Raw genomic sequence first — 13931 nt, 5'->3', positions numbered from 1 at the left:
ATAAAACTTTCATTCCTATTGTGGTTTGTGTTAACTCAGGTATCAATTGGTATCACTTAGGATTTCCTAGCATCCGCCTTTCCCCTCCACCAAAAAGTTTTTTTCATATTTTCAAATCATAGCTAAACATTGACCTAACTCTAGCTATTCCTTGCTGATTTACAAAATTAACAACTTTAAATCGATTTTTTTCACCCTCGTTCACCTCCAAATTCTAAACTCTAGCTATGTCACCAAGGAGACACATGCCCGAGCCTACCCGAGAAGTGGTACAACGAGAGATTTGCCGACTTTAGTGGAGATTGACGGACATTGATGATGACACTCAGAGGGGACCTACTCTCGATAGTGACAGGGGAAGTCGAGGAGGCTAAATGGATGATTAGTTCAACTCCTTCCATGGGGAGGATTTTAGTGATGAAGAAAAGCTACCGTTCTGGAATCTAGTATCAAAGGAAGCCTAGAGACATCATTGGTAGGACACGAAGGCTTCAAAATAAAGGTGAATCTATTAGAGTTATGAATCCAGATGATTTTATAGAATGGATACAATCAGTTGAGAGGATTCTAAGTACAAAGTGGTGCTAGAATATGAAAGGGTGAAGCTTGTAGTTATCAAACTGAGAAAAAAACTCGTCCTTATGGTGAGACAACTTGCAGAGGCAGAGGAAAAGAGATGACAATGGTAAGATTACCAAGTGGGAGAAGTTGCAGAAGACAATGTAGAAAAATACTTGCCTCTTTACTACCCTTAGAATATATTTCTTAGACTCCATCTGCAGTAGAGAAACGTATCAGTGGAGAAGCTCACACGAAGTTTGACCAGTTGCAGATGAAGTGTGATTTGGTCGAGCCAGATGAGCACACCATAGCCCATTTTTTGGGGGTTTGAAGCTCGTTATTAATGATGTGGCGTGGCTGCAACTTTATTGGTTACTTGGAGATGTCCATACCTTGGCATTGAAATTAGAAAGACAGCAGAAACAGAGCAGACAACCACCAACATTCAGATCACCGCCATCCACATTTGGAGACATTGGCAAGAGCACTCCTCAGAGAGTTGAGAAAACTGGTTTGGATAAGAATGGAGCCACGCCAATGAGAAGGAAGTCCGAGAAGAGTAGCACACTTTCTACAATCTCTGTCAGACAATGCTTCAAATGCTACGGATTGGGCACATCGCCTCCAATTGCCCGACAAGCCGAGTTATGTCTTTTATTGAGCAGGGAGCTGTGGAGGAGGTTAGCGACGAGGAGAGAACTGAAGTGTAGGGACAAGTGCATCATATTTCACGCGATGAGGGCGAGATGCTCGTGGTTCGACGGGTTCTACATACCAAGAATAAGAAGGATTCATTGTGGCTTCGTCACAATATTCTACGCCCGTTGCACTGTGAACGTGAAGGTATGCAATCTCATATTCGATGGAAGGAGCAGTAAGAACATGACATCTATACAGTTGGTAGAAAAGGTATGCAACCTCATAATCGATGGAGGGAGCATGATTGATCGAAGTTTTTGATTGGGAGTCAGCTACAGAATCAGGTTTGGTGCGACGTGGTCTGTATGGATGCTTGCCACCTTATGTTGGGGAGACCATGACAATTTGATCGGAGGACTCAGCACAACAGCTTCAAAAACACATATTCCTTCACCAAGGACAAGAAACACATAGTTCTTTATCTTCGGTGGAGCACGAGATCACAAGCACCCATGCCAACAGAGCAATATCGGTGAAACCAACTTTGGTAACAACTGCGGATGAGAAGACCCAGGCACTAGCTCTAGACACGAGGCAAGAATGACAGAGGGCATTTTAGGATATTACTGTCGTACCTTACCACCAGCTCTTCCACCGCGCTGGGAGGGTCAGGTCACCCTCACTTCACATCTAGTTAAGTTGACCGTGGATTACTTTGGGGGTATTCAACAAATGAGGCGAGACACACAAACTTAGTTCAATTTTGTACTAGACTCCCAGAAGGTTGTACCAATGTGGATATTTTCTTGCAAGTTGGGAAAGATCCTCAGGTGCCTTGTGGGATCCAGTGCTGCTAGGATTGCAGATGAGGAGCTAGAAACGTTGATGAATGAAGTTTAAGCTCCTCCAATCTAGGGAGACTGACGTAAGAGCTTGGGCTGAACCGACCCAAACAGGTTCAACAAGAGAAGGTTCGGTTCAACAGCAGGATGGACAAGCTTCTCTCTTTTTTGATTGGATGGGAATTATTCTCCCATTTTTTTTTCTATTTTTTTGCCTATTTGTTTATTATAAATATGTGTGTTGCTGTCCTAGGGTTTAGTTTTTTTTGTCTTTCTGATTTTAGAATTCTATCAAGCTTGTTGTCAGCGGTTGTTTTCCCTTTTAGGGTTGTATCCGAAGGTGAGAAGGTAATCCGTCTGTAACTCGTCCAAGGTGGTAATCTGTTCCAATGTTTCGAGAGGTGCTCCGACAATAACTCGCTCTCGTGGGGATAATTATCTTTCCCTTATAATTGCACCTGCTTGCTTCCCCTCTTTACAGTTAGTTCTTCTGATTCCAGCCGCAATTCCAATCTCACCCATGATCCTAGCCGCAAGCCACTTTACCTTTTCCCCAATTGCTGCTAGCACCTGATCTATTAGCTTCCCAGCCAGCATCCCTTACAACCACTAAAACATCCCCCTACCTATCCTGTCATTACCAACAATCCACCTGGCCTCACAACTGCATGCCCCCTTACAATCTCCTAGATTGCCGCCCTTCTATGACCCTTCCCTGCTCCATCCGCAAGCATGCTTCTCCCTCCCGTAGTTGTCAACAGATTCCACCATAGCATCCTCCAACCTAGCAACCAGCTCCTGCAACTCCTTGCACCTGCTTTCCAGGTGCTGCTCGACCCACTTCCAACTCTCTCACCCTTACAAACACCTCCAATTCGACCCCTACCTGTTGTCCAGCCGTGAACCGTCTCCCTCCACCCTCATCCTCATTCTAGGGCATATTTTTTTCTATTATTTCTTATCGTTTATTTTCTATTTTGAAGAGTCGTCGTTGTAAACTATTTAAATTTCAGCGATAAAACTTGCAGTCCTATCATGGTTTGGGTTAACTACAGTATCAGGAAAGGTGTGCAATGTTTTCATCGATGGAAGTGGTTATGAGAATGTGGTGTCTACATGGATGGTAATAAGTTTGCTCACCAGAGTCATAGCTAGTTATATTTCTTAACTTGGTTAAAGAAGGGGAACAGAGGTAGTATTGATAGAAAATGCCTCGTAGAGTTTTCTGATTAGTTGTATGACCAGTTGTGGTGTGATGTTGTACCTATAGATGCCCATCATGTTCTGTAGCGAAGACCGCCACAGTTTGATCACAAGACTCAGCATGTTGGGTTTAAGAATAGTTACTTATTCATCAAGGATGAAAAGTGCATGGTTCTTCTACTTGATTCGGCGTTTGAGGTATTAAGTGATCTTGCCATTAGAGAGGCGCTAGGGGATCAATTTTGGTGATGTTAGAGGGTAGTGAGACAGAAGAGGCGATATCAAACATATAACCACTATAAATAGAGTTTCAGGATATCCTGATCCACAACTTACGACCAGGGCTGCCATCGTTAGGAAAGGTTCAACTTTCGTCACTTCAGGAAGAATGAGCCAATATGGAGGACTTTGTGAGGTACTCTTGGCACGAAGTTCTCTTTGGCTTAACAATATACCTTCAAATTGTTGGATGATAAAGATGATTACTCGGACTTCGTGGAACCTTCTTAGGTATTTTGTGGGATAATACATCCGACAGTGGGTTCTAGGTGCTTCTAGAGATACAGTCGAAAGCCCTCCAATCTCGGGAGGTTACGACAGCTCTGCCACCTTCAACATGGCTGACATAACGTCATATCATAAGGAGTCAGAAGCTTCGATAGATGAGGTTGAAACTCCCCCAACCATGGGAGACTGATGTGGGCATTTTAATTTGGATCGGTTTGGTCTAGGGTTTTGGTGGGCCGGTTGCCCTCGTCTTGGGAGTGCCGCTTCTTTTTAAGAGAGACCCACTCTTGAAATATATTTATTTTTGTTGGTTCTGAGGGTTCAGTTTTTGCTGTGAATTGCTTTGGGATAGATGTCAGCATCTTCTTTTCTCTTTATAGGTTGTATCTTTGGGTTTCAAGTGGTGATCTAGCTGTATCTTGATATTCAGGTGGTGTTTATCATTCCTATACATTTTCCCCATCCTTTCCTAAATCTCTCCCACATTTAATCTTGCTGCTTGCTTGCTATCCGGACCTCTGGAAACTGTTGTTCTGCTAGCTGCCACCTTGCTGCCACCCGGAGGTCCAAACCCTAGTCGTCATCACCTCCACCTTAGATCCAAACCTAATTCCATTGTTGTGTTGTTTTGTTGCAATTTCAGATTTTCCTAGTGTTTGTTGTGATTTCAAACTTTGAATTTAATAATAATATTTGTTTCCCTTTGATGTTTTGTTAAATTCCCGTATCAGCAAGTTGATGTGCATGAGTGAACAAGTATGAAACTACCTTTTTATTTTAAATCAAGAATATAATTTTTCTCAAGACATCTTTTTTTTTAGCACTATTAACTGTAGCTTTTATTAATTTGGACAATAGAATTAATTTGGTCAATGTTGAAAGAGTTAGGTGATTAAATTTGGCTTTTTACGTAGTCTAAGACTAAAATGAACCCATCACAGATAGTCGGGCAACCATTTGAGACATTCTCTCTTTTAATTTTAATTTTTTTAAGAAAGATTTATATACATACCATTCAATTCCCATGTAATTACGTAAACCTCAATTATGCATGAAAAGGTGTTTTTCATCTTTTGAAAATTAAAACGTTGTTATTTTTGTTGTGATATAAAAGATTTGGCTGATTTAAATGTAAAAAAGTAACGTTTTGGTGTTAGATATGTAACTAGATATGGATTGGGTGGTATGTATGTAAATGCCCTTTTTCTTAAACGTCTAGGAGCTTTGTCGATGGTTTCTTGCAAACATATGCTTTATGTTCTCTGCATGCTCCATTAATTAAAACGCGCTGATTCATATTAATGATACGTGAGGCAAATGCAATTTTCTGATCAATCTATTTGTTGTTACTTCTTCATTCTGATTCTCACAGTTAATTGTTTGTCCAATTACAAATTATGCATCCTTCTGTGTTCGTTCTCGTCATTCACTATGTTTGAGGAAGATATCCATTTCTGCAATTTTTTAAAGTTCTGGAGTCACTATGTTTATTTTTAAGAATATTTTAAAATATCCAATCTCTTCTCTGCTAACTACTTTATTGAATTTACTTTTTTTGGTTATCAAACATTGACAGATTCTTGTTTGTTTGTATGTTTAGGGGGATTCTCAGATTTTTGAGGGCATCCTGACTCTGGCGATAATTTCGGCCAAAAGGTTTTCTAATGATATTGCAGAACCATCAGATACTGTAAGTTAAGATTTTCTGCGTTTGATATATTGATGATTCATATTTGTGTGGTAGCTGTGGCTCTAGATATACATGTAGTTTTTTATTTGCGCTTGTTGTAATGTATTAGACATTTGATTATATTTTCTTTGGAAGAATTTCATTTATGATCACTACTAAACTATTGAAAATAAGATTAAATGTTGCCCTAGTTTTTTATTTAACATAATCTTTACGTGGCAGGATAAGTCCTTTTGAAGCAATGAAGCCAGATTCCTGATTTTTTAATCTCCATTGACATTGGGAGCAAGACTTGTATTTTGACTTTGTTTTATCTTGATAATGCAAGCAGAATATTTTAATTTTGACCTATTGTTTTAATTCCAAGAAGTATTTCCAACTAATAATGTTTTCTCCTTGATTCTATTATTTCATTTTCAGAATTCCTATCGATGTAAGTTAATAGACTGTTTTTGTTGGTTTTTTTTACTTGGCTTTTCCATGCACAACTGAACTTGTGCTTGGCGCTGCTTTTATTGTTCTCTCTTCCATATATATATATATATTAGCTACTACAAATTTATATATATACATATATGCGTCGGCGGCGGGCAGCTCTGCTAGGGTTTCACCCGATGACGATTCCCTGTTTTGACACATTCGACTTCACTCCATCTGGCATTCGGTTTCGTCGTCTCTCCTCTTATGTTGCAGTAATCGTCCCCGACGACGAAGGGCCTTTTCGGTTTCTTTTGTCGCAATTGCTCCCGATGACGGTTCTTTTCTATCACAGCTATTCCCGACAACGGAGGCCTCCTTTTTCGTCGTCTCCTTCCCTCTCGCATCTGTGCCCGACGACGAAGGCCTCCTTCGTTTTCGTCATCTCCCTTTGCAGTTGCGCTCGACGACGAACCTTCTTTTATGTCGTCTCCCTTCTATCGCATTGTTACGAGGCAGCCTTCTCGGCTTGTTGCTCGTGTCGTCTCTTCTGCTCGCCTTTTTCTAGCGGCTCATCTAGCTGCTCTGAAGATGGCCTCGACGATGCGTTCCACTGCACTTGCCGAGCCACTGCACTTGCCGACGACTTTTCTATTCCTACTCATGCTCCTCTTTCAGGTTCAGAGCCTGATTTTCATATTGGCAAATCCTACAATATTCCACAATTTTTTCACGAAGTTCTTGAAGGTGGTGGTGATTATACTTTCTTCAAAAAAACTTTGTAAAAAAAATGGGAAGCCCGCTCTGATTCTCACTAAGGTTGAAATCAGTACTCTCACGTCCTCTTGACATTTTGCTAGAGTGGGAAAATTTCTTTATGGTCACCCAAAACTTGAGGTCATTCGGAAAGAGTTTGATGCTATGAAGCTATTGGGCAGTTGAAATATCGACTTACTTGACATACGACATATTCTTATTCAGTTATCTCGCGATGTCGATTACACTCGCATTTTTTCTCAAAAAGTTATCAAGATCGACAACCGTTTTATGAAAATTCTGTAGTGGACTGTCGATTTTGATTCAAAAGCGGAGTCCTCTATCATTCATGTTTGGATAGTTTCGGGGTTAAAATTACATCTGTTCAACTTGAAAATTCTCTACTCCTTAACAACTGCTTTCGGTAAGTCTCTCAAGGTTGATAGTTCTACGCTTGCTGTCAGCAGACCCTCAGTGGCTTGTGTGTTAGTTGAGAGAGATATCACTCAACTTGCTCCAGATGAGGTATGGATTGACACCACTGACAATGGGTATTGACAAAAGATTGAAATAGAACCACACCCTCCTTATTGCTCTCATTGTAGTATTGCTCTCATTGTATTGCTCTCATTGTAGTATGTTTGACCACAGTTTTACTATTTGCTATCGCTTGCATCCTCATCTAATGCCAAATATCGCTAAAGATTAGCCATCTACCATCCCAGTTGAGAAGGTGCAACCTGATCCTCTTTCCAACTCCGCAGTTCTTGATGAAGAACACCATACTACAGTTACAGATCCAAATGTGCTTATACCACTCGCTGTTATTGAAGAAAACCCACTTACATGCCAAGACACACGAGAGTACTCCTTCGATCCGATAAAAGATCAGCTACTACAACAAATAGTTGTTTTTAATGTTCAACAACCTGCACATGTCCGACACACTTTAGATCAATCTACTGATCAGGTGGATCAGTCAGGTGAGTCAATCTTTGGATGAGGAATGACAAGTCTATACCAGGAGGAAAAAAAAGAATGGATGCTGACTCGAGCTCGGGAACTTATTGGATGATACATTGGTTACTACTGACAATGACACTCAACTTACCAATTTATTAGCTGGCTCCTTCCCTAGAACTAGAGGCAGAGACAAGACAAAGTCAGGTCGCTCTCTGGCTACCTGATTCTTCGTATTTTGGTACTTTTTGGTTTTTCTTTACGTAGCTCATGTATTTTTCTGTTTTCTCTTTTTGGAACCTTCTGCATGTGGTGATTATCGTGTGGGCAAAGTGCCATCTTTGGGCCCTCCTACATAGTCTATATGTATCCTACTTTCTTTTAATATATTAGTCATTGGGCTTTCTAATATATATATATATGTATATATATATATATCTTCGTTTTTGCTCTGCTAGGGTTTCTTCTCATGGCGAACCCTAGCGTCTGGTTTTTCTTGCTCGTATTGATCATTTTGTCCTCTGGCTGGCGAAGGAGCTTGCGGTCTGCCTCGAGGCTGCTTGTCTTCTGCGTTGTCTCCGGAGGTGATCGCGTCTGCGCCGATTCGCTCTGCAGGTTTCGTCGACTGCTCTGAGCTGCTCGTCGTCAAAGCCGCTCGACTGTTCCGCTAGTTCTGCTCGAATCTGCTCGACTGCTTACGCCCCGTTCGTTGGCGGTAGTCGGCAAGCTACGCCAGCTGTTACTCTTGCAGTGCTTGTGTGAAGCACGCCAATGGCCTCAGGGCTTTCCTATGCCGCTGCCCTAGCCGATGATAATCCCGCCAAACCCTTCGATGCGACAGTGGCTCACTAACACAGCTTTATTTCCATCTCGCAGATAGTTCGATATTCCCGCAGATGTACCATGATTCTGTTGCAGGATATGGAGATTGCAATCTTATCAAAAAGGCAGAGAAAAATGCGGGCAAGCTAGTAATATTCTTCTCTGACGCTGAAATTTCTACTCGTGCATGAAAATATAAATTTACACTAGTTGGAAAGTTCACTAGTTGGAAAGTTCCAATTTGTTCCAATTTGGTCGCCCTAAATGGAGATTATCAACAAGGTTTTTGAAGATTTCAAACTAGTTGGGGCTTGACTGGTGGACCTTTTCGACGGAAGATATCTTATGATACAGCTGAACATAGAAGAAAAGTACACAAATTTTTCTCAGAGAAATTCATCACAATCGAGGGCAATCTTATGAAATTGCTCAAATGGATCCCTGTTTTTGATCCCAGTCAAGAACTCCCAATTGCGTCTTTCTGGTTCTCATTACCTGAACTCAAGCTTTAATTCTTTGACCTACCTATCTTATATGCAATTGAGACTATCTTTGAAAAACCTTTGCAGATAGACATACCTACTGTTCATTCTCAAGACCCTCTACTGCAAGGATTTTGATTGAAAGAGATATTATACTACTAGATGTTGAAGAAGTCTGACTTAGTTCCACTTACAATGGTTATTGATAAAAAATCATTATGAAGCAAAAACCTTAATGCTGCAAGAACTGCAAGATGTTTGAATACCTGCAAGAGAAATGTTTCAGATTGCACTCATAGTTGAGAACCGATAGTCAAAAACAGGAACATGTTGTTAGTGAACTCCACGTCCCAGCAAAACTGATGACATTCAACCTGAGGAGGGAATCACCACAAGACAGGAGTTAGTGTCTGCCCCTAAGAACCCTTCTTCTGACCATACTATAAGGGATAATGTTTGGACCGAAAATCAGGATAGTCATGTAGCTCCTATTCAGGAACCATTAGCTGCAGTTGTGACAATTCACACTTTACATACCCTGGAACCTATCGCTGTGGCAACGACTGACTTTCCTTCTACTGCGGTTCTAATATCTAATCAGATCGAGGATCACATGAGCCAGTCTTCAGATGAAGAATGACAAGTTTGCACTTCTTGGCGGAGAAAGAAGGTTGAGGGCACACTCCAACTTGGAACTTAATGGATGTTACTTTGGTTTCTCCTGACAATGACACAACACTTCAAAGTTTGTTATCTTGCTCTGCTCGTAAAACTAGAGGAAGTGGTAGCACTAAACTGGTTCGTCCCTAGCTATTTGTTTTCTGCATATTTTAAATTTTTTGAGTCTATCTGTATCCTCTTGTTGGGGTACTACTGTGCTTGTTATCGTATGAGTAGGGTGCCTCTATTGGGCTCTCTCATACAACCTTTATGTATCTTTTCTATTTCAAAAAAATCAGCGCTTTGGGCTTCTAAAAAAAAAAGAAAAAAATATATGTATATATAAATGTATTTCTTTTTCTCACTACAACTTACATCTGCTTCTTGTTAGTTATTATGTGCTTCGTTTGATTTTGTTATTTTCAAATATTGAAGATGCGAGTTATAGTTTTACATTTGTAATATTCGTTTTATTTCAGTATCCAGAGGCTGAGACTGAAAATGGCGTTACTTTTAAGCTAATTCGTGTATTTATTGCCAGATCCATTCAAGCGACATGCCGGCGGGTGAGTTATTTTTTTCCTTAATGATTTACCCATACTTAGCCGTCTTATAATAAATCGAAATCAGGGATTTCTTTTCCTGGATGTTTCAGATCCAAGATGCCTTGGATGTCAATTCTAAGAGGGAACAGAAGCATCCCTTGGCTCTATTTGCGAAGGAATTGAAGCTGTTTGCTGAGAAAGAGTACACATTGTTTACCCCAATATTATGTCGGCATTATTCTAAGGCGGGGATTGTCTTTTCTGTTATTCTTCACCAGTATTATTGGGAACAATTGGTAACAATGCCTTTTCATACCTATTTTTCAATTTAACCAAAGCTGATAATCGCTTAGGTCAATCATTTCTTGTATTATTTTTATCATTTTCTAGATGCCTTTCTTGGACGGCATATCAAGTTTCTCAGAAAGTGCAATTTCAGTGCTTTCAGCATCTTATAGCTTAGAGCGCTTTCTGGTTCATATAATCAATTCTATGAGTGGCGAGAGCAAACCAATACCTATCACCAATTTTTTTGATCCTTACCAGGTAATTTGATGTTATTTATTCTTTCTGAAGAATTGATACTTTATTTCTTCCTTGTGGCAAAATTGCGGCGGGTTGATGCCAAGTAATGCACAGAACTGAATATTTGATTCATTACCATTATTTCCCACTTGAAAGATGCATGCATATTGTTGCTGCTTCTATTGCTTTGTAGATGCATTTATGTTCATAAGCACCTTTTATGATATTATATGAAACTTGGTTGTTTAGGATTTGATGATTAAACATACTGACAATGGGATTATGCGACATGAAATTGGCTATCTAAATGTGCAGGTTCTCTGTTTTTCTTACGGTGCATATTTCAGGTAGTGCAAGGAATTTGTGAATTATCTATAATAATTTGCACATGTAGCAATTTAATAGATTTTTTTTTTCTTTTAAGAAAACAATGGTTTGTAAAGGAAAAACTTATTAATTAATTAATAACTTGGGCTTTTATAGAGCCTATACATTCTTGCATATAAGTCTCTAGACTTCTTTATATTTCTTATTACTAAGGGTCTCTTTGAGTCAGCTGTAGCTTATTGAATAATCTGCTGATAAGCTGATTAAAAATAATCTGTCGATAAGTCAAGTGCGGTAGCTACTACAAATTTTTATTTTTTTAAAAAAGTCATGCGGTAGCTACTACAAATTTTTATTTTTTTAAAAAAGTCAGCTGCCACCGTACCTAGACAGGTGCGGTGTGAAAACGCTGTTTTTAGCGTTTTGAAAATGCACAAGCTGCTACAACGCAGTTTACCCAAACAGGCCAGATGCGTTTTCAAAATGCCACCGCATTAAATAAGTTGCCCCAAACGGATCCTAAATAGAGCTCTAAACTATATACGATTCTCAACACTCCCCCTCAGATAGGTTGGCACATAACCTAGATTGATCTAATGAGCTAAATCTTTTGGTGAGGCAGTCAACTAATTACTCTGTAGCAGCTACATGACTTATCTCTAGTAGTTCATCATTCATCATCTCCTTGATGAACCTATCAATCTCCATATGCTTGGTTCTATCGTGCCGCACAGGGATGTTGGCAATGCTGATTGCGGACTTGTTGTCGCACCACACCTTCATTTGAGCTGTTTGGTCCACCTTGAGCTTTACAAATAGAGCTCTCAACCATAACATTTCGACAACTCCTAAGGCATTACCCTATGCTATGCATCCGCCCACGCAACTACCGACTCCTTGCTCTTACAAGAGACCAAATTGCCCTTACGAACATGCACTATATTGATGTCGACCTCCTATCATCAACACAACAAGTCTAATTAAAGTTACAGTAGCCCTCAATTCCTAAATACTCATTCTTTTTGAAAATCAATCATTTCTCTGGTGCACTCTTTAGATACTTCATAATCTGATACATTGCATCCATGTGACCCTCTCCGATCATGCATGTAACGACTCACCACACTTATTGTAAATGATATGTCAGGACGATTGTGACTCAGAAATATAAGTCATCCTATCAACCTCTATTATATCTCACGATCAACTATCTCTCCTACCTTTGCGCTCAACTTTCTTCCGGTCAATTGGTGAAACTGTATGTTTGCATCATAACATGTCTGTCTCTGTGAGCAAGTCTAGCACATACTTCCTCTAAGATAGAACAATTTCCTTTGGTCCACGAGTCACCTCAATCTTAATGAGGTTTCTAAGCTGTTTCAGGTCCTTCACCTCAAACACTTTGCCCGAACTTATCGTCAACTGAGCAATCTCTTCTTTATCATTACCAGTTACAATCATATCATCCACATACACGATAAGAATAGTAATGTGACCGCCATGTTGTTGAAAGAACACTGTGTGGTCGACATTGATCTGTTGGATAGCCCATGCCTGCCATTGCTCTTCTGAACCTGTCAAACCAGGCTTGAGGAGACTATTTCAAACAGTACAATGACTTCCTCAGTCTACATATTTTGCCAAATTTTTGGTTTGTGTCGAAGCCTGAGAGCATCTCCATGTACACCTCATCTAGTAGATCTCTATAAAGAAATGCATTGTTAACATCTACTTGGTGTAACCTTCATCCACCATTCACAGCCAGAAAGGGATGTCCTGGCCGTGCTTATTTTCGCCATTGGTGCAAATATCTCATCATAGTAGATTTCATGTTTGACCATATCCTTTTGCCATCAACCGTGCTTTGTAGCAATCAATCTTTCCATTAGAGGTTTGCTTCACTATAAAGACTCATTTACACCCGACTTTCGTTTTCCCTAGCAACCCGAGCTCCCACGTCCTATTCTTGTCGAGAGCACCAAGTTCCTCCAGCATGACAGTCTTCTATTTTGGGTCCTCTTTTGCTACTGACAACACTTGCATATGGAGATAATGTCCAAAGATGCAATGAATGTTCAATGTACATGTGATATGATAGAGTATGAGGCAAACTGGACAATTTCATGTGAGAAACCAAAACGATCAGGAGGATGACCCACAGTGCTGCGAGAAGTCCTCCTTAAAGTTATGGGGTGGGAGGAGAAGGGAGAGTAATCAAATTCTTAGGTGGGTGGTGTAGGTGTCTCACGAGTCAAGGTAGATCGAGACAAAAAACTTGATGGCAAGAGTGGCATGGCAGGCTCTGATCCCTCATTTTGCCTTCTTGTATACACCCTCAGCTCCCCTCTCCCCTTGAGCTTGAATCCCACCACCTTCATGCTCATTTCCCTCATTTTTCGGCTCTTCCTCAGCCGATCGTTCCCATACAACAAGAAAATGCATCGTTCTCACATGTACTAATCCCTCACCATCACTACTCTCCTCCTCTCGCCTCATACCTCTGGTATCCGGCGAGTCGCCAAAGGGTGAAGTTAGCTCCAAGGTGTAGTACAGTTTAAATTCTTATCTATATTCTTTATTGAGCTCCAACAAATATCTCTTATGGGTGGCAGACAAATCCACGTAAACACACTTAACAATTATGGGATGTAGCTGTCTTATTGATGATTTATTATCTTTCACAAAATATACTCAACAAAATACCTTCAATAGGAGAATCACACCATTATCTTCTTTCAACAAATTACAAGGAAATTGTCAATCCAACACTCTTGAGGGCATTCTGTTGTTCAATTGAGTGACTGTCAAAACCACTTGCCTCCATACGTGTTTTAGGACATTCATTGAAATCATCATGCTTTGGGTTACCTCTGGATGTATTCTTCCTCATTGTCACTCCATTTTTTGTCGGTGTGTATGGACATGTAGTTTGATACTGTATCCTTTGAGCTGACAGGTACTTCTCAAATGTTTTGTTGGTATACTCTTTCCCATT

At 40.2% G+C, this 13931-nt stretch overlaps 1 protein-coding gene across 2 annotated transcripts in view; it reads left to right on the top strand.

Moving 5' to 3' along the window:
• Window positions 1-13931, top strand: part of LOC110025575 — a 161957-nt gene that overhangs the window by 66398 nt on the left and 81628 nt on the right. For both annotated transcript variants that reach the window (XM_020726169.1, XM_020726243.1), the window contains exons 11-14: window positions 5353-5442; window positions 10019-10105; window positions 10195-10380; window positions 10475-10630. In XM_020726169.1, the coding sequence (XP_020581828.1) occupies window positions 5353-5442; window positions 10019-10105; window positions 10195-10380; window positions 10475-10630 (519 nt within the window). The remainder of the gene's footprint in view (window positions 1-5352; window positions 5443-10018; window positions 10106-10194; window positions 10381-10474; window positions 10631-13931) is intronic.

The sequence above is a fragment of the Phalaenopsis equestris genome, unplaced genomic scaffold (genome assembly GCF_001263595.1).
Source record: "Phalaenopsis equestris unplaced genomic scaffold, ASM126359v1 Scaffold000002, whole genome shotgun sequence".
Classification (NCBI taxonomy): Eukaryota; Viridiplantae; Streptophyta; class Magnoliopsida; order Asparagales; family Orchidaceae; genus Phalaenopsis; species Phalaenopsis equestris.
Note: the sequence above shows the minus strand (reverse complement) of the source record. Positions and strands in the feature narration are given on the sequence as shown.